Here is a 20,930-nt window from a genome sequence, read left to right on the forward strand (position 1 = left end):
TGATTTTTTTTCAGGGGTAATCAGTATTGTGTCTCTACTTTAAAGAGTCCTCACCTGCTGATGTTCAGGTGTGTATCAGTATGTAGTGTCTCTACTGTAAAGAGTCCTCACCTGCTGATGTTCAGGTGTGTATCAGTATGTAGAGTCTCTACTTTAAAGAGTCCTCACCTGCTGATGTTCAGGTGTGTATCAGTATGTAGTGTCTCTACTTTAAAGAGTCCTCTCCTGCTGATGTTCAGGTGTATATCAGTATGTAGAGTCTCTACTTTAAAGAGTCCTCTCCTGCTGATGTTCAGGTGTATATCAGTATGTAGCGTCTCTACTTTAAAGAGTCCTCTCCTGCTGATGTTCAGGTGTATATCAGTATGTAGTGTCTCTACTTTAAAGAGTCCCTTCCTGCTGATGTTCAGGTGTATATCAGTATGTAGAGTCTCTACTTTAAAGAGTCCTCTCCTGCTGATGTTCAGGTGTATATCAGTATGTAGAGTCTCTACTTTAAAGAGTCCTCTCCTGCTGATGTTCAGGTGTATATCAGTATGTAGAGTCTCTACTTTAAAGAGTCCTCTCCTGCTGATGTTCAGGTGTGTATCAGTATGTAGAGTCTCTACTTTAAAGAGTCCTCTCCTGCTGATGTTCAGGTGTATATCAGTATGTAGAGTCTCTACTTTAAAGAGTCCTCTCCTGCTGATGTTCAGGTGTATACGTTTGAAAATGAATCTGAAAAGATCTGGACCATTCAGAAAAAACTGTGGAGTTCTTTAACAAACAGAATTCTGAAAGAAGATTGGTATCCCAACAAAAGGTAAATTCTTAAAGTATGAATTCTAAGATAAATTTGATGACCAAACAGTTTTTGTTTTCTAGATGTGTGAATATGTTTGTGTCCAACAGGAAGTGAAATTTGTTTTCCTTTTTAAGTTAGATTTAAACTCAGGATATTGTAATCTTTAATGCGGACGATGTCATTAAAGGTTTGCTAACATCTGTCTGCAGGTGTGAAGCCGAGCAGCGGTTGGGCGATTGACCCGTTTGGCCACTCCCCCTCCATGGCCTACCTGCTGAAGGGGGCGGGGCTTAGCAACATGGTCATCCAGCGCGTTCACTACGCCGTCAAGAAGGAATTCGCCCGGCAACAGACGCTGGAGTTCCGGTGGCGGCAGAGTTGGGGTGGGTCGCTGTACGAGTCATCATATAAATACTGCAGTATTCAGTGCTCTGAGGGAGTACTAGTACTACAGAAACATATAATAATATATAAAGAAATAATAAATATTGTCCAAGGGATCTGAAATCAAATTAAATCAAGTAGTTTCTTTCTCTTTTTGAATAAAATTGTTTATATTAAATAAAAAGGTTTTAATTTATATTTAGTGACTATTTTTTAATATTGACACTGAGGTGTTCTATTGTTGTTATTGATGGGGTGAACATAAACAAAGCTTTACTGATGAGTTAAAAGAGAAGGTCTAAAACATACCTTTAAAGAAGATATATTTAAGAAACTGTTTAGCGTGAGGACAGAACACGAGTATTTACACCAAATTAAAATATTCAAAAGAACGTAAGCGCTCTGAATCAGTGCTGCTGCGGTACACAACAGACACACGGTTCCGTTGGGTCTTGCCGGAGGGCGTATCTGACACTTGGGGTTAACGCGACCGACAACCAATCACATTAATCTCCCACCTCCGGACACTCAAAGCAAAACAGCCCGCTTTCTAGAGCTGGATTATTGGGAAAATGGATTTATATGAAGATTTATGGCATTAATGTCTACGGCGCTATTCTATGCAACATGCCATGCTAGCTTAATATACTGTCCGCCTGCTAGCTGTCCGTTCAGTGTTAAAGTACACTGAATATAAACTCCCCAAACACACACATTCCAGTTTCACCTACTGTTTCTGCCACCTCCCTCCATGCCTGGTTCCTCCTGTTTGTGTTCCTACACTTATCATTTTTCTTCCGTTTCTGGGTAAATGAGGAAATGAGTTGGGCTATGGCTCTCCCCACATTTTTACATACACGATTTGATTGGGTGGCACTTCCGTCAACGCTTGAAAAGTTGAACTTTTCTCAACTTTCGACGCGAGCAACGGAGCCGACGCGACGGAACCACAATGCAGTTCAGCAACGTCAAGCGTTAACGGAACGGAACCGTGTACACCGGCCGTTTCAGAGCGGAGGGCAGACCAAGCATCTGTCAGGACTGAGCTGTCAATCATTTCTCTGAGATTCTGTTTGATGTTTCAGACTCCTCCCCCCGCAGTGACATCACGTGTCACATGATGCCATTTTACAGCTACGACGTGCCGCACACCTGCGGTCCCGACCCGGCCGTCTGCTGTCAGTTTGACTTCCACCGGCTGCCCGGGGGGCGGGTCTTCTGCCCCTGGAGGATCCCCCCGCAGCCAATCACAGAGCAGAACGTCCAGGAGAGGTGCCAATGAGCCTGGTTATTATCAGCGTTACCATTATGGGATCTTCTCATGTTCAATCTTTTATTCAAATAAACTCAGGGCCCTCCTGCTGTTGGACCAGTACCGCAGGAAATCCCGCCTCTTCCGGTCTCCGGTGCTGTTCGTTCCTCTCGGAGACGACTTCCGCTTCGTGGAGTCGAGCGAGTGGGACGCTCAGTTCAGAAACTACCAGAAACTCTTCGACTTCTTCCAGACGCGCCCCGAGCTGCACGTCAAGGTCCCCAGGGTCTTTACCCGTCTTCATGTGTCCCTACCTGTCTCTCTGACTGTCTCTCTGACTGTCTCTGTACCTGTCTCTACCTGTCTCTGTCACTGTCTCTGTCCCTGTCTCTCTAACTGTCCCTACCTGTCTCTCTCCCTGTCTCTCTAACTGTCCCTACCTGTCTCTCTCCCTGTCTCTCTCACTGTCTCTCTAACTGTCTCTACCTGTCTCTCTGACTTTCTCTCTCACTGTCTCTCTAACTGTCTCTACCTGTCTCTCTGACTTTCTCTCTACCTGTCTCTCTCACTGTCTCTTCTTGTCTGTTGTCAGGCTCGTTTCGGGACGCTCTCAGATTACTTCGAGGCTCTGCAGCGCCGCCTGGTGGCGAGGGGGACGGCGCTGCCGACGGTCCGCGGCGACTTCTTCACGTACGCAGACCGGGACGATCACTACTGGAGCGGATACTTCACCTCCAGACCGTTCTACAAACGCCTGGACCGCACGCTGGAGGCCACGCTGCGGTGCGCCTCGGGATGACCTTTAAATGGATTTAAAATAAAAAGAATCATACTTCAGTCGTGTGTGTGTATTAACATTTATAATGTTTTTACTTATTTCTTCTGTCTCTGTTTCTCCCGACAGAGCCACAGAGATCCTCTTCACTCTCACGCTGGCTGAAATGCGTCGTTTCCATGGCGATGGTCGTCTGGTCACAGGATTCCCGGCGCGGGATCACTTCCTGTGTCTGACGGAGGGGAGGCGGAGCTTAGCTCTGTTCCAGCATCATGACGCCGTCACGGGCACAGCCCGCGACCCCGTCGTCATCGACTACGGCACCAGGTGGCTACTTCCTGTTAGCATGGAAATATGTTAGCACAACAACACACTAGCATGTTAGCATGTAGTCAGTTAACGTTGGGAGATTAACCCCCCCCCCCCCCCCCCCCCCCCCCCCCGCAAACAATACATACATACAGGTATATAGATAAATAAATACTGACAGCCAGTGCAGAATGCTACGCTGCTGCCAAGCTAATCTCTCTTCGGTTTAATATCGAACTCTCAGCTCAGAGAACAGATTGAACATATTCAAGTGGACAATAATTTGCATACGCATTATCGGAATGCAAAGTGGGGGGGGGGGGCATGTCCCCAGCGTCCCCAGTATAGACAGCTATGGATACCAGGTACACACGTTTGGACACAAGCTTCCTGTTCGCACTTTAGCTTTGGCTCCTTGTTTATTAATTGTGAACACGTGATGACAGATCGATGAAAGTCTTTATGTAACAGATGTTTATGTTATTTTATATTTTGGACAGTTTTATTTGGGGAAGATTATCCGAACTTCATGACTTTTTAGCATCTTTAGCGTTAGCATGTGTTTTGTCTCATTTGTCCCTCCATGCTTTCCGTTGAAGGACGACGTCGCCACTGACAACGGTAACAGGAACCGCCGCGCTGACTGTTAGCTGTTAGAATTAGCTTCCCAGCATACCCATTCATTTAGTATTAGCATCTAACATTAGCTTCCCTCCATTAACCATCTGTGTTAGATTTAAAGAGATGTGGAGATTTAAATAATCATCCCAAACTTTTATTAATCAACCAAGTTAATATTTTATAAGAAATGAACCCTTCGTAGTATTTGTGTTTATTTCCATCACAATAACACTTTATAGATAACGGAGAGATCTGACTTCAGACTGACTATTGAAACTAATGTTTGTCACTTTTTTATTTTAAAGAAAATGTATTAATTAGAAATACCATCGTTTAATTCGGAAAAATATCTTGAGCTCAGGAAATAAATAATAATATTAACTTAAACGCAGAGTGATTCAATAATTGTGTTGTCGGGCAGATTGTTCGAGTCCATCCTGAAGCTGCGGCAGGTTCTGCAGAGCTCCGCCCACTGGCTGCTCCTATTGGACAAGAGCCAGTATCACCACGACCAATCAAAACCCTTCCTGCTCACGGTGACCTTTAAGCTTTTGATATTGAAATTAAATACGATAAAACATTTCGATGAAAACACAGATGTAATAAATCCTGTTTTAGGACGATGTGATGTCGGCACAGGACGCGCTGCCGCAGAAAACCAAGCTAACGCTGAGCGACGAGCCCAGGTGAGGGGCGGGGCTTTACGAGGGGGTGGGGCATATATAGAGGGGAGGGGCTTGGGTAGAAAGGGGAGGGGCGTACAGACAGTCATTAGCAGCATTTATTATAACAATAATAATGTTTTGTTTAAATTATTTTAAGGTCATTAAGAGTCTTTTCATTGATAATTATTATTTGTATTATTCTTTTAAAGTTCAATTATACTATATTTAAGTGTTCTGAAAGATTTGTGTTACTGTTTCTAATGAACTAATAACAGAAATAATTTTTATATTTCTTTATTTTTTATTTTATTTGGTTGTTCCTGTTTCACAGTAGACATGTTGTTATGCTAAGCTAACTGAGGTTATTAACGTATGCTTTGTAATTTAATATTTTCAGGTTGGTTGTTACTAACGGTTTTATTTATTCCCGATGTTTTTGCGCCAGGACGTTGATCGTCTTCAACCCGACGGAGCAGATGCGATCGTCGGTCGTTAGCTTCGTTGTCGATTCTCCGGACGCTCGAGTAATCAACGCAGAATCTGGTCAACCAATGGCTGCGCAGATCTCTGCTGTGTGGACGGAGCCAAGCCGGGCGTCCGCAGAGAGCTTTCAGGTGATTTAAACAACGATATCATTAAATGATTATTATACTTGTATCAACAATTACAGTTTGATAACAGAGATAATTAATAATCAGTGTGTTGATGTCTATAATTATATGAATATTTCATCTCCTGCAGCTTGACTTCCTGTCTGAACTTCCTCCTCTGTCTCTGGTCGTGTATCATGTGACCCGATCCTCTGCTGGCTCCGCACCCCGGGCTCGGTACACCTTGCATCGCCGCGGCAACCCTCCTACCATTCAGAGCGAGCATTTCCAGATGTCCCGCCCCGATGGACCTGAGGCCAATGCCCCCCTGTCGCTAAGCAACAAGCACATCCAAATATGGAGCTCCCCGGAAACAGGCCTGCTGCAGGTCGGATTTTCAAAATAAAAGCCTTTCAGAGAATTAGAAACACACTTTATAAAATGTGATCTTCAAACCTGGGATTCCTGAAACTGATCTTATGTGACGAGCAGAAGCTGCGTCTTCGTTCGGGTCTGGAGCGCCGGGTCCAGGTCCGCTTTCTGTGGTATGGAACCAGAACTGGAGCCAACCGGGACAAGAGCGGAGCGTACCTGTTCCTGCCGGGGGAGGAGGGCGCCCAGGTGAGACAAAACCAGAGCCAGGGTCAGAATCGGAGCCAGAGTCAGAGCCAGAGCAAAAATCAGAGCCAGAGTCAGAACCAGAACCAGTCTGACCAGGTATACAGGAAAAACTAACTGCCTCCCCCCCCAACAGGTGTACTCCTCCTCAGAACCTCCCCTGGTCCGGGTCTCCAGAGGACCGCTCTACTCTGACATCACTTCATGTCTCCCTCACGTGACCCACACAGTGCGGCTCTACCACCTGGACGGTACCAGCTCTACTTCTCTTACTGACTTCACAGTTCCTCTTCAGGTCCACTGACATGTTTACAGGGTCCAGGTTAAGATCACCTGTGAGCCAGCAGCTGATCCCAGCAGCCAATCAGAGAGCAGTGTCACACCTGAGACTGTGACTGATAACTAAGGGTTAGAGAGAGAGATGCAGATCTCACCTGTACCTGAGAGCAGCGTATCATCAACGTGCAGCTGGACCTGCAGACCGGAGTCTGAGTTCTGATCAGCTCTGGACCTGCAGACGCTGCACACTGCAGAACCTGCAGACGCTGCATGCTGCAGAACCGGAGGCTGAGCAGCAACAGGAACAGAATGTTCTTTCAGAATTTTAAAATAATAATAATTTTCAGAAAAGTCAGAATCCTAAAATCTCTAAATAAAATCACACTTTTGAGATTTTCAGAATAAAATTGTTGTTGAGTTTAGGAGAAATCTGTAGACAAACAAAGTTAGTGAGATAAAGCCCTGGAGGTTTTATTTGAGATGAATATTTAACCTTGTGTGTTTCAACTTAAATCTAATTTAAATTAAGTTGAAAAATAAAAGTCTCCCGTCTGCGTCCACCCCAGGGCATGCTGGGAGATCCCTGGAGATTTCCAACATGGTGGACATCAGGTCGCAGGTCAACCGCGAGCTCGTGATGCAGCTCGTCTCCGACGTTGCCAGTGGCAACCGTTTCCACACCGACCTCAACAGTTTCCAGGTTCGCTGCCTCCTGCTTTTATTTTGAAAGTCAAAGCTGACACTTCACGCAGTTTATTTATTATTTACTTTTATTTATGGTTTTATTGATTAATGATAATGTATTGTTTTTTTTACTTTTTATAGAAAGCTCATTGATTATTTGTTATTTCTTTATTGTTTATTTATTAATGGTTAATTTGATTGATTGTTTATTGATATAGAACTTTAATGTGTGTTGTTGATGTTTAGATGCAGCAGCGTCGCACCCTCTCTAAACTCCCCCTGCAGGCCAACTTCTACCCCATGACCTCAGCAGCATTTCTGCAGGACATCGAGACCCGCCTCACCCTGCTGTCGGCTCAGAGCCAGGGGGTGGCATCCCTCAAACCAGGTGAGTCAGGGTCGCATCCCTCAAACCAGGCGAGTCAGGGTCGCATCATTCACACCAGGTGAGATAGGGGGTCGCATCCCTCAAACCAGGCGAGTCAGGGTCGCATCATTCACACCAGGTGAGATAGGGGGTCGCATCCCTCAAACCAGGCGAGTCAGGGTCGCATCATTCACACCAGGTGAGATAGGGGGTCGCATCCCTCAAACCAGGCGAGTCAGGGTCGCATCCCTCACACCAGGTGAGATAGGGGGTCGCATCCCTCAAACCAGGTGAAATAGGGGGTCGCATCCCTCAAACCAGGTGAGATAGGGGGTCGCATCCCTCAAACCAGGTGAGATAGGGGGTGGCATCCCTCAAACCAGTTGAGATAGGCCGTCGCATCCCTCAAACCAGGTGAGATAGGGGGTCGCATCCCTCAAACCAGGTGAGATAGGGGGTCGCATCCCTCAAACCAGGTGAGATAGGGGGTGGCATCCCTCAAACCAGTTGAGTCAGGGTCGCATCCCTCACACCAGGTGAGATAGGGGGTCACATCCCTCACACCAGGTGAGATAGGGGGTCACATCCCTCACACCAGGTGAGATAGGGGGTCGCATCCCTCAAACCAAATGAGTCAGGGTCGCATCCCTCACACCAGGTGAAATAGGGGGTTGTATCCCTCACATCAGGTGAGATAGGGGGTCGCATCCCTCACACCAGGTGAAATAGGGGGTCGCATCCCTCACACCAGGTGAGATAGGGGGTCGCATCCCTCACACCAGGTGAGATAGGGGGTCGCATCCCTCACACCAGGTGAGATAGGGGGTCGCATCCCTCACACCAGGTGAGATAGGGGGTCGCATCCCTCACACCAGGTGAGTCAGAGGGTCGCATCCCTCACACCAGGTGAGATACGGAGTCGCATCCCTCACACCAGGTGAGTCAGAGGGTCGCATCCCTCACACCAGGTGAGTCAGAGGGTCTCATCCCTCACACCAGGTGAATCAGAGGGTCTCATCCCTCACACCAGGTGAATCAGAGGGTCTCATCCCTCACACCAGGTGAGCCAGAGGGTCGCATCCCTCACACCAGGTGAGCCAGAGGGTCGCATCCCTCACACCAGGTGAGCCAGAGGGTCGCATCCCTCACACCAGGTGAGCCAGGGTTGTACCTCTTTTTTACACTTTCACCTGTCTCACCAGTGTCTCACTTGTCTCTCACCTGTCTCGCCTGTGTCTCCCCTGTGTCTCACCTGTCTCCCCTGTCTCTCACCTGTCTCCCCTGCAGGTGAGCTGGAGCTGGTGTTGGACCGGCGGCTGCAGCAAGACGATAACCGTGGACTCGGTCAGGGAGTGACGGACAACAAGAGGACGGCCAGTCTCTACCAGCTGCTGCTGGAGGACCAGAGGGGGGGACAGGTGAAGGGGGCACAGGTGAACTCATCCAGAAAGAAAGATTTAATTCCAGTTAAAGTCGTCTAGTGTCTTTGATTTTGCGATCCTCGTTTATTATTACGTCTTTTTAGTTTGGATATATTTTACTATTTGTATTCATTTATTTGTTTTATTTGAAGTTTGCTCTCAATTGTTTTGTTTTGTATCTGTTGTTCTCGGACAGGAAGTGGGCGGGGCCTCAAGTGAACACCTGTCTCTGCTCGCCCACCTGACCTCGCTCTCCCTCTCACACCCGCCAATCACCATGGTTGCCCCGGGCACCGTCCAGGTGCCGAAGCTCCGCCCCTTCCTGCCGCTGCGCTCCTCGCTGCCGTGCGACGTTCACCTGCTGAACCTGCGTACGCTGGAGGACCCGCAGGTAACCCACATATCATCACAAGATGTTAGAGCCATTCTTGGTTTAGACCATTTAGATTCACTTTTGTATGCCACTTTTCTGTTTAGAATATTATTAGTTATTGAATAACTTATTTAATGATATATCTTTGTGCGCATGTCTGTGTGCCCTTACATAGCGGGGCAACCCCACACAGCGGGGCCTCAGACGGAGCCAGCATAATGTTTTTGACCGTGCTCTTTTTGTAATTGTTTGGACACGGAGACATACCTTTTATTTTACGTTAAAACAAGAAAGCCTATGTTCGTTTGTATGCCGGATCAACCGAATAAATCTGATTCAACTCGATGATCTCGGTTCGTGTTTTTTGGTGCGTCACGAATCCCGGCATCTCGAGAGGGGCCTTTTAATTCGAAAAGGAAAGGACTAAAACGCCACGACACAAGACATTAAAGTAGAAAATACACAAAGCCTAGGATTCACTTTTGAATACGTCTAAAGTTTATTGTTTACATTAAATGTCACTAATAAATGTTGTTTGTGATCAACAGGAAACAGGAAGTCCATCACGGGAAGTGGCTCTGCTCCTCCACAGGAAGGGCTTTGACTGTAGCTCCGCCCCCGACCCTGCATTGCAGTGCACGTGGAGTGCACATGAGGAGGTGCTCTCACACACACACACACACACACACACACACTAATTTATTCAGTATTTCTTTAAATAATTTTCTTAATTATTTAAGATTTTTAAACATCTTCTCAAAATGTCCTAGAAATTAAGATAATTAAATATCCGTTTTTTATTTTCTTTCAACATGATCGTTCTGTATTTTATTAAATGAAATTTTAACAATTGGTCTTCTTTATCTTTAATAATAATAATCATTGACAAACGGCCAAAAGTTTTATAAAATAACTGTTACCACTCCTCTACTCTGTATTCCTTTATAATATTTATATAGAATATATATCAAATATACTGTAGATGAAAACGATACTGTATATATTTCAGGTGGATCTGGACGTTCTGTTCGCTCCGCTCCGCTTCTCTTCGCTCCGCCGCTCCGGCCTCACTCTGCTGCGACAGGACGACGAGCCTAAATCTGCCCAGCAACATCAACCAGAGTCTGCCCGGCAACAGCAGCCACGCATCACCAGCCTGCGACCAATGGAAATCAGTGCTTTCCGTGTGGAGATCGAATGAGAAATGAGTAAAAAGTTAAAAATCCACCCAAACTCCACGACATAAATACAGATAAATGTTCAAAATCAAAAGAATTGTGGAATTAAAATAACAAAATGATATGCAGAAAAACATTATCAATACAAATATATAAATGTATCAGACTTTTAATCTGGAATTAAAAAGGGAAAAATATAAACATTTACAAAGTAAAAAAAGGGAGGGCAGTTTGTTTTCTATTTCAAAATCCTTGAAAAATTCACATTTTTGCACCATAAATACACCTTCACCAGAAAACAGGTCAGTCTGGAGGTCAACGGAACAATATGTGAAAAACACTGAAGTCTACCGACAACACTAAAGGACGTGTGTGTGTGTGTGTGTGTGTGTGTGTGTGTGTGTGTGTGTGTGTGTGTGTGTGTGTGTGTGTGTGTGTGTGTGTGTGTGTGTGTGTGTGTGTGTGTGTGTGTGTGTGTGTGTGTGTGTGTGTGTGGGGACTTCCTGTAACTGCTGTTACTGAATGTGAAGTTGTGTGTAAACTGTATTTTATTTTGTAATTTTACTGAATGTAAATGACTACTTTAAATAATTGATGCTTTTATTTTGTAATTTTCTGCTTTACTGTGAAAGCGACACTTGGGAAAGTAATAAATCTTCGGGTAATTTTTTCAATTTAGAAACTATATATTTTCTTGGGTTTATTAATGAGAAATTAAGTATTTAAGATTGTATTCCTTCTTGTTTATTTTGGGATAGCTTCCTGGTTTTATTTTGAAATAAATTATTTTTAATTGTTCCGTTTTGTTGACTAATTCTGTAGTTAAGATTTGTTAAAAGAGCTTCGTTATGACGTTTCTGTCAGCACCTGTGGTCCCTTCTGTACCCAGCATGCACCTGGTGGCTTTCCTTCAGCCTGTGGTGTGATTTCACGGTACGGTCGAATTGTCAAAAAGTCAGCTCGTATCTTCTATTCTGTTGTGTTCAAAATTTCTCAACGAGGCAAGGAGTCCAAACGAAGTAGTAAGGTTATGATAAAGCTGATTTATTTCCATTTCATGAAGAAACACATTCTCAATATTGAGGTTTCTGGGTTTAGTGAGCCACAGGCTGCAGGTACTGTCTTTCATTTCCACCCAGAGCCTCGACATGTGACATCACACCATATTTATACTTTGTGAAAGAGAACAGGGGCGGTCCTTTGTGACATGTTATATGTATGTTTGTGAGTGTGGTGCGTGTTGTTTTCTGGTTGAGGACAGGCGGAGTCCTCGCCTCTTGGATCCCCGAGTTCCGGGTCTGCATCACTTAATCCTCCTCTTCTCTATCATATCTTTCCTCTCATGTGCAGCACCACTATCTCTGTCTGCCCTCTCTTTGGCCTCTTGGCTTTCTCTCACAATTCTGGAATGTGCAGTTAGTGTTCAGCCAGCAAGCTAACGTTAATTTCAGCTGTTAGCCAGCAAGCTAACATTAATTTCAGCTATTAGCCAGCAAGCTAACGATAAATTCAGCTGTGAGCCAGCAAGCTAACGATAAATTCAGCTATTAGCCAGCAAGCTAACGATAAATTCAGCTGTGAGCCAGCAAGCTAACGTTAATTTCAGCTATTAGCCAGCAAGCTAACGTTAATTTCAGCTATTAGCCAGCAAGCTAACATTAATTTCAGCTATTAGCCAGCAAGCTAACGTTAATTTCAGCTATTAGCCAGCAAGCTAACGTTAAGTGCAACTGTAAACCAGCAGGCTAACGTTAAGTTCAGCTGTTAGCCTGCAAGCTAACGTTAAGTTCAGCTGTTAGCCAGCAAGCTAACGTTAAGTTCAGCTGTTAGCCAGCAAGCTAACGTTAAGTTCAGCTGTTAGCCAGCAAGCTAACGTTAAGTTCAGCTGTTAGCCAGCAAGCTAAAAGCAAGACTCTGAACTTTATCCCTGATTATTTTACTGTATCATTATATGTTTGATCAGAAGTGATTATATGTTATTCTTGAATATTTCTGTTTCTGAAATGAACTTTATATCTGATTATTAAACTGTAATTCCTTTAATAACATGTGTTTCATAAATAATAGAATGAACCCTGCATCTTCACGTCAGGAACATTAATATCATGCTTTCAGTTCAATTCACTAAATTCAACCCTGTGCTGTGATTCTGTCCCGGAGACTATAACTATATAGATATACAACATGTATTCAGGATCAAACGGATGTCTGCATGAAGGGAAAACATGTGGTTTATCTTCAGACTCTTTTACAAAATATGAATAAAGGTAAAACACAGTGTGAAAAACGTATATAAACACGTATTTGAAAAAAACGATTTTAAAGTCAGAAAAATGAAAATGAATTATAGTTTGTGAGAGGAACGAACTCAGACACAAGATACAGACACATTTTATTGCTAGAGGCCACACACACACACACACACTTATGTGTACCATCATGTAAACAGTACAAATGTGACGGTTGCCTCAGGGGCTTCTGGGTAATCCACAGGAAGTGTCAGTCGCCGTGGTAACAGGAAGAGGCGGAACCATCTTCGAACTAAAAAGAAAAACAACATTGAGACATTTTGTTAATCTCGACTACCCCAATATAAACCATCTCATATTTATTCAAGCTACGTTAGCCTCCTTTAGCTTAGCGGTGGTGACGTGAAGTCATGTGACCGTGCTGTAGTTCCTTTATAGCCCAACATTAGCCTCCTTTAGCTTAGCGGTGGTGACGTGAAGTCATGTGACCGTGCTGTAGTTCCTTTATAGCCCCACATTAGCCACCTTTAGCTTAGCGGTGGTGACGTGAAGTCATGTGACCGTGCTGTAGTTCCTTTATAGCCCCACATTAGCCACCTTTAGCTTAGCGGTGGTGACGTGAAGTCATGTGACCGTGCTGTAGTTCCTTTATAGCCCAACATTAGCCTCCTTTAGCTTAGCGGTGGTGACGTGAAGTCATGTGACCGTGCTGTAGTTCCTTTATAATCCAACATTAGCCTCCTTTAGCTTAGCGGTGGTGACGTGAAGTCATGTGACCGTGCTGTAGTTCCTTTACAGCCCAACATTAGCCTCCTTTAGCTTAGCGGTGGTGACGTGAAGTCATGTGACCGTGCTGTAGTTCCTTTATAGCCCCACATTAGCCACCTTTAGCTTAGCGGTGGTGACGGGAAGTCATGTGACCATGCTGTAGTTCTTTTATAGCCCCACATTAGCCACCTTTAGCTTAGCGGTGGTGACGTGAAGTCATGTGACCGTGCTGTAGTTCCTTTATAGCCCAACATTAGCCTCCTTTAGCTTAGCGGTGGTGACGTGAAGTCATGTGACCGTGCTGTAGTTCCTTTATAGCCCAACATTAGCCTCCTTTAGCTTAGCGGTGGTGACGTGGAGTCATGTGACCGTGCTGTAGTTCCTTTATAGCCCAACATTAGCCACCTTTAGCTTAGCGGTGGTGACGTGAAGTCATGTGACCATGCTGTAGTTCCTTTATAGCCCAACATTAGCCTCCTTTAGCTTAGCGGTGGTGACGTGAAGTCATGTGACCATGCTGTAGTTCCTTTATAGCCCAACATTAGCCTCCTTTAGCTTAGCGGTGGTGACGTGAAGTCATGTGACCGTGCTGTAGTTCCTTTATAGCCCAACATTAGCCTCCTTTAGCTTAGCGGTGGTGACGTGGAGTCATGTGACCGTGCTGTAGTTCCTTTATAGCCCCACATTAGCCACCTTTAGCTTAGCGGTGGTGACGTGAAGTCATGTGACCGTGCTGTAGTTCCTTTATAGCCCAACATTAGCCTCCTTTAGCTTAGCGGTGGTGACGTGAAGTCATGTGACCGTGCTGTAGTTCCTTTATAGCCCAACATTAGCCTCCTTTAGCTTAGCGGTGGTGACGTGAAGTCATGTGACCGTGCTGTAGTTCCTTTATAGCCCAACATTAGCCTCCTTTAGCTTAGCGGTGGTGACGTGAAGTCATGTGACCGTGCTGTAGTTCCTTTATAGCCCAACATTAGCCTCCTTTAGCTTAGCGGTGGTGACGTGAAGTCATGTGACCGTGCTGTAGTTCCTTTATAGCCCAACATTAGCCTCCTTTAGCTTAGCGGTGGTGACGTGGAGTCATGTGACCGTGCTGTAGTTCCTTTATAGCCCAACATTAGCCACCTTTAGCTTAGCGGTGGTGACGTGAAGTCATGTGACCGTGCTGTAGTTCCTTTATAGCCCAACATTAGCCTCCTTTAGCTTAGCGGTGGTGACGTGAAGTCATGTGACCGTGCTGTAGTTCCTTTATAGCCCAACATTAGCCTCCTTTAGCTTAGCGGTGGTGACGTGGAGTCATGTGACCGTGCTGTAGTTCCTTTATAGCCCCACATTAGCCACCTTTAGCTTAGCGGTGGTGACGTGAAGTCATGTGACCGTGCTGTAGTTCCTTTATAGCCCAACATTAGCCTCCTTTAGCTTAGCGGTGGTGACGTGAAGTCATGTGACCATGCTGTAGTTCCTTTATAGCCCAACATTAGCCTCCTTTAGCTTAGCGGTGGTGACGTGAAGTCATGTGACCATGCTGTATTTCCTTTATAGCCCCACATTAGCCGCCTTTAGCTTAGCGGTGGTGACGTGGAGTCATGTGACCGTGCTGTAGTTCCTTTATAGCCCCACATTAGCCACCTTTAGCTTAGCGGTGGTGACGTGAAGTCATGTGACCGTGCTGTAGTTCCTTTATAGCCCAACATTAGCCTCCTTTAGCTTAGTGGTGGTGACGGGAAGTCATGTGACCATGCTGTAGTTCCTTTATAGCCCAACATTTGACATCACACACGCGTCAGGACTCCATCTATAGAGGAGATAGCATAAGCATTAGCGTTAACATTAGCATTGGTGGTCTGGTGCGCTAACATCACACAGCTAGCATTAGCGTTAGCACAGATGATGTTCATTTATAATCTGCAGTCAGATCTCCGGTCCTCAGAACCATCGCTGGATACAAACAGGAAGTAGATCAGTACAGAAGAGGGGGGGAGGGGGGGGATGTTCTGTCAGTAGTGGTGAATTAATAAAGTTTGGTTACCGGCTCCTTCTCCTTCTTCTTCTGCGGCGATCGCTCGTCGTCTGCTTTGATTCGCTGCCGCTGCTCATGTTTCCGTGGGAACGAGACCTGACCAATCACATCAGATTATCCTGTTTGGTCGGTCTCCATCCAGACTCCGGCTCCGCCTCAAAGAAACACAGAAAACATTTCATTATTAATTAATTTATGATTCTATTTATTTAGTACGGCGTGTCTTAATACCAAGAATGCAAAGAACGGACTTGTGTACTTGGGGAGAACGTTCTTGCAAGTTGTTCTTGGAAGAATGAACTTGCAAGTTGACGAGCACACAGAGCGCTGTTGGCGGTTTGACACGATGCATACTTGCGCAATACACCCAGCACACAGGCCGCCTGTAGTTCTCCAAAATAATATAAAATTTAAAATATCTTACAGTTGTGCGCCTGCTGTTCGTCTGCCATTGTACTTTTTATTCTGTGTGGTAGCGGGAAAAGACGGGTCTGTTAGGCGCTCTGTGAGCATGACTGGCCGACTGGCAACCCAGCTACCTCCGCAAGCATTTGTGGAGCTTCTCACCTCCGAAAACGTTTAAGCAGATTTTGAATTCGCCATCGATTTTCGTAAAACGGCTAATATTTGAAATCTAAACCCTTGATTTCTCGCCTCAAAGTGAATTTGTAGTGATGAAATAGCATACGAAAATAGTAAAAACGTACCGTTGTTCAACGGCGTCGAGTAATTTTCCGCTCCTCGATTGAATGCCGAAATGAATGCTGGGATATATTCGCTGCCGAGTTAACACAAGTTAGCATCCGATGCATCTTTGGTAAAATTGGCGTGTCGAGAACGTTTCCGGGAATACAGTGGGGCAAAAAAGTATTTAGTCAGCCACCAATTGTGCAAGTTCTCCCATTTAAAAAGATGAGAGAGGCCTGTAATTTTTATCATAGGTATACCTCAACTATGAGAGACAGAATGGGGGAAACAATCCAGGAAATCACATTGTAGGATTTTAAAGAATTTATTTCAAATGATTGTGGAAAATAAGTATTTGGTCAATAACAAAAGTTCATCTCAATACTTTGTTATATACCCTTTGTTGGCAATGACAGAGGTCAAAGGTTTTCTGTAAGTCTTCACAAGGTTTCCACACTGTTGCTGGTATTTTGGCCCATTCCTCCATGCAGATCTCCTCTAAAGCAGGGATGTTTTGGGGCTGTCGCTGGGCAACACGGACTTTCAACTCCCTCCAAAGATTTTCTATGGGGTTGAGATCTGGAGACTGGCTAGGCCACTCCAGGACCTTGAAATGCTTCTTACGAAGCCACTCCTTCGTTGCCCTGGCGGTGTGTTTGGGATCACTGTCATGCTGAAAGACCCAGCCACGCTTCATCTTCAGTGCCCTTGCTGATGGAAGGAGGTTTTCACTCAAAATCTCACGATACATGGCCCCATTGATTCTTTCCTTTACACGGATCAGTCGTCCTGGTCCCTTTGCAGAAAAACAGCCCCAAAGCATGATGTTTCCCCCCCCATGCTTCACAGTAGGTATGGTGTTCTTTGGAGGCAACTCTGCATTCTTTCTCCTCCAAACACGACCGAGTTGAGTTTTTACCAAAAAGTTCTATTTTGGTTTCATCTGACCATATGACATTCTCCCAATCCTCTTCTGGATCATCCAAATGCCCTCTAGCAAACTTCAGACAGGCCTGGACATGTACTGGCTTAAGCAGGGGGACACGTCTGGAACTGCAGGATTGAAGTCCCTGGCGGCGTAGTGTGTTACTGATGGTAGCCTCTGTTACTTTGGTCCCAGCTCTCTACAGGTCATTCACTAGGTCCCCCCGTGTGGTTCTGGCATTTTTGCTCACCGTTCTTGTGATCATTTTGACCCCACGGGGTGAGATCTTGCGTGGAGCCCCAGATCGAGGGAGATTAGCAGTGGTCTTGTATGTCTTCCATTTTCTAATAATTGCTCCCACAGTTGATTTCTTCACACCAAGCTGCTTACCTATTGCAGATTCAGTTTTCCCAGCCTGGTGCAGGTCTACAATTTTGTCTCTGGTCTCATTTGACAGCTCTTTTGTTTTAGCCATAGTGGAGTTAGGAGTATGACTGTTTGAGGTTGTGGACAGGTGTCTTTTATACTGATAACGAGTTCAAAAAGGTGCCATTAATACAGGTAACGAGTGGAGGACAGAGGAGCCTCTTAAAGAAGAAGTTACAGGTCTGTGAGAGCCAGACATCTTGCTTGTTTGTAGGTGACCAAATACTTATTTTACCGAGGAATTTATAATGAATTCTTTAAAAATCCTACAATGTGATTTCCTGGATTTTTTTTTCTCATTCTGTCTCTCATAGTTGAGGTGTACCTATGATAACAATGACAGGCCTCTCTCATCTTTTTAAATGGGAGAACTTGCACAATTGGTGGCTGACTAAATACTTTTTTGCCCCACTGTACATCCGGGAACTTTATCCGTTGTTGGTGAAAGCGAACTTGGGTTTGGGACAGTACTTGGGCAGCAAGAGACGACGTTTCACAAGAACACGAGAACAGACAAGAACACACACACACACATACACACACACACACACACACACACACACACATACACATACACACACACACACACACACACACACACACACACACACAAACACACACATATACACACACACACACACACACGCATGAAGACACACACGAACACACACACGCATGAAGACACACACGAACACACACACACATGGACACATTTCACCACACACACTTTTACTATGATTTCTCCTTATCCTTTGACCTGCAGGCACAGGGTCACAGGGTCAGCAGTGACAGTGAACTTTGCCATGTGTTTCTGTGATAGATGAAGGACCTAACACTGATTAAAGGAGGAACACAAACAAATGTTATCACATGACTTCATGATGACCAATCAGATCCCTCTCTCACCTCTGAACAACAGGGGGCGCTGTCTGAATCTCCATTGGTCTTTCCGGGAGACTCGCCCTCTGATTGGCTGGAGGAGACGAGGCGGAGACAAACACATTATATAGTAAATAAACAAATAGAAGGAGGAGGAGGAGGAGGAGGAGAGGAAGGGGAAGTGGGGAGGAGGAGGAGGAGGAGGAGAGGAAGGGGAAGTGGGGAGGAGGAGGAGGAGGAGGGGAAGGGGGGAGGAGGAGGAGGAGCAGGAGGAGGAGGAGGAGGGGAAGGGGGAGGGGGAGGGGGAGGGGGAGGAGGAGGAGCAGGAGGAGGAGGAGGAGGGGAAGGGGAAGGGGAAGAGGGGAGGAGGAGGAGGAGGGGAAGGGGAAGGGGGGAGGGGGAGGAGGAAGAGGAGGAGGAGGAGGAGAGGAAGGGGAAGTGGGGAGGAGGAGGAGGAGGAGGAGGAGGAGGAGGAGGAGGAGGAGGGGAAGGGGGGAGGGGCAGGAGGAGGAGGAGGAGGCGAAGGGGAAGGGGGGAGGAGGAGCAGGAGCAGGAGGAGGAGGAGGAGCAGGAGGAGGGGAAGGGGAAATATTAATATTATAATAATAATGAACATACTGTGTTTTCTGGTTGTTCTGTTGATGGTTTTGTTTCTCAACAAGCCCACGTTCAGCCGAGGAGGAGCGGGCGAGCGAGAAACACTTCAGTGATGGAGAGACAGAGTGTGTATTTGATCAGAAAAATAAAAATCACTTTAAACTCTAAAAATGATCCTGAGATTTACCTGCTGTGTTTCAGCCTGAACGTTAACGGATTCAACGCAGACATCCTGAAAACATGACACAATGTGAGCTCATCTGTGTGTGTGTGTGTGTGTGTGTGTGTGTGTGTGTGTGTGTGTGTGTGTGTGTGTGTGTGTGTGTGTGTGTGTGTGTGTGTGTGTGTGTGTACCTAAAGAATGCGTGATGTTCAACACAACCCCTCCACAGACGTTTACAGTCAGATCGATTTAAGGCATGGAAGAGGTAGGACGTCTCTGAACCCTGAAATACACACACACACACACACACTTTACTAACATTAGCAGTATTGTTAGCATTAGCATGATTAGCGGGGTTACTCACATCTTTGGTGGCGACTCTGAGTTCGAAGGTCTCGTCTCTGAAATGAAGTTTAGAGATTTTCTGCCTGAAGAAAAAGATGTGTTTAAATTATTCCGATGTTTGTTATTTATTGTTACCTGTAAACATGTTTTCATTAAGCACATTTTAATTTGTTAATTTATATCATTGAAACATATATTTCTGTTATTTATCTTAAAGAAAACATCTTAACATTGTGTTTGATTATTAAAAGATATATTTATACTTCAACACATTAAACACAAAAACATTTGTTTTTAATCATATTTATTCAAATACATTTATGTTGTTTATTTATGGTTATTCAAACTTGTATTTATATTTGTATTTTTATAATTGCGAGAATATATTTTTGGTGTTTCTTTTTTTATAAATCAAACATATTTATTTATAAATTAACGCTCAGCGAAGATATTGTAGAGGTCTCTCTCTGACAGAAATCACAGACTTTATATTTGTATTTAACAGAGAACAAAGACAGACGAGAGGTCTCACTCCTACCAGAAATATATCCCCACCAGTTCTGTGTTCCTGTAGACCAGTACAGGGGCCGGCGTGGGGACCCAGGAAGAACTCCGCCCGCCCCTCCCCCTGAAACACACACAATTAATTTTTTAATAATAACTAAATATGTGAACTGACAAAGACAAAAAGCAAGATATAAACTGAATAAAATACAGTAAATTTAAGAAAGTGTTTCTTCTCACGTAGACGGGGAACAGAGAGACTCCGAACATCTGCAGAGCGCTGCAAAGGGACAGGAAGTGACGCTGCGCCTGGGGACCGGAAACACCGCTGCACACGGAGAGATTATATTAAATTATAATAAATTATTTTATATATTAATTATATTACTATCACTGTACCTGAGGGTTTCACACAAGGTCTTTATTTCCTCAGTCGGCTCCGCCTCGCTGCGCTCTCCTCCATCCACTGCAGGGGTTAGGGTAAAGATAAGGTTTTCATAATCAAGGACTGCTATACTCACTGAAACAAATCAGTGAAGGAATAAACATCTGACACCAAAGTGTTGTTACCGTGCAGCATCAGGGCGGAGAGGCGGGGCTGCAGATGGGGGGGGGGGGGGGGGGGTTGGCACGGCAGGCGGCCATGACGGACGTCCTGACGTACCTGCAGGTACAACTGACACCTGCGGAACACAGTGACATCACTATGAGATCTATCAGCAGCAGAGGACTCTTTAAAGTAGAGACGCTACATACTGATATACACCTGAACATCAGCAGGAGAGGACTCTTTAAAGTAGAGACACTACATACTGATATACACCTGAACATCAGCAGGAGAGGACTCTTTAAAGTAGAGACACTACATACTGATATACACCTGAACATCAGCAGGAGAGGACTCTTTAAAGTAGAGACTCTACATACTGATATACACCTGAACATCAGCAGGAGAGGACTCTTTAAAGTAGAGACACTACATACTGATATACACCTGAACATCAGCAGGAGAGGACTCTTTAAAGTAGAGACTCTACATACTGATATACACCTGAACATCAGCAGGA

At 45.1% G+C, this 20,930-nt stretch overlaps 2 protein-coding genes across 2 annotated transcripts; one reads left to right on the top strand and one right to left on the bottom strand.

Moving 5' to 3' along the window:
- The first annotated feature begins 973 nt into the window (after positions 1-973).
- Positions 974-11,098, top strand: man2a1 (mannosidase, alpha, class 2A, member 1). Its single transcript, XM_063889898.1, has 17 exons — positions 974-1,167; positions 2,254-2,440; positions 2,520-2,697; positions 3,013-3,203; positions 3,325-3,522; positions 4,547-4,661; positions 4,744-4,811; positions 5,236-5,404; positions 5,532-5,768; positions 5,873-6,001; positions 6,135-6,249; positions 6,844-6,977; positions 7,208-7,349; positions 8,616-8,761; positions 8,946-9,140; positions 9,671-9,781; positions 10,132-11,098. The coding sequence occupies exons 1-17, from the start codon at positions 1,047-1,049 to the stop codon at positions 10,321-10,323; spliced, it is 2,628 nt and encodes an 875-aa protein (XP_063745968.1). The 5' UTR covers positions 974-1,046; the 3' UTR covers positions 10,324-11,098.
- Positions 11,099-12,680: 1,582 nt separating this feature from the next.
- Positions 12,681-20,443, bottom strand: LOC134868728 (band 4.1-like protein 4). Its single transcript, XM_063890031.1, has 11 exons — positions 20,434-20,443; positions 20,263-20,329; positions 20,104-20,172; positions 19,898-19,987; positions 19,379-19,442; positions 19,206-19,297; positions 19,039-19,083; positions 18,873-18,955; positions 18,282-18,348; positions 15,347-15,492; positions 12,681-15,112 (listed from the first exon to the last, which is right to left on the bottom strand). Exons 1-10 carry the CDS (start codon positions 20,441-20,443, stop codon positions 15,447-15,449), a joined length of 633 nt encoding a protein of 210 aa, XP_063746101.1. The 3' UTR covers positions 12,681-15,112; positions 15,347-15,446.
- Positions 20,444-20,930: the final 487 nt, after the last annotated feature.

Source organism: Eleginops maclovinus, chromosome 8 (assembly GCF_036324505.1).
Source record: "Eleginops maclovinus isolate JMC-PN-2008 ecotype Puerto Natales chromosome 8, JC_Emac_rtc_rv5, whole genome shotgun sequence".
In the NCBI taxonomy this organism is placed as follows: Eukaryota; Metazoa; Chordata; class Actinopteri; order Perciformes; family Eleginopidae; genus Eleginops; species Eleginops maclovinus.

Excerpts from the sequence above, each read along its gene's own strand:
- LOC134868728 (XM_063890031.1), bottom strand. Across the intron at positions 20,173-20,262 it reads ACCTTGTGTGAAACCCTCAG|GCGCAGCGTCACTTCCTGTC; the intron begins GTACAGTGATAG and ends TCCGGTCCCCAG. Across the intron at positions 18,956-19,038 it reads TTCAGGCTGAAACACAGCAG|TGTTTCTCGCTCGCCCGCTC; the intron begins GTAAATCTCAGG and ends CCATCACTGAAG.
- man2a1 (XM_063889898.1), top strand. The coding sequence starts at position 1,047 with ATGGCCTACCTGCTGAAGGGGGCGGGGCTTAGCAACATGGTCATCCAG. Across the intron at positions 1,168-2,253 it reads CCGGTGGCGGCAGAGTTGGG|ACTCCTCCCCCCGCAGTGAC; the intron begins GTGGGTCGCTGT and ends TTGATGTTTCAG. Across the intron at positions 8,762-8,945 it reads GACAGGTGAAGGGGGCACAG|GAAGTGGGCGGGGCCTCAAG; the intron begins GTGAACTCATCC and ends GTTCTCGGACAG.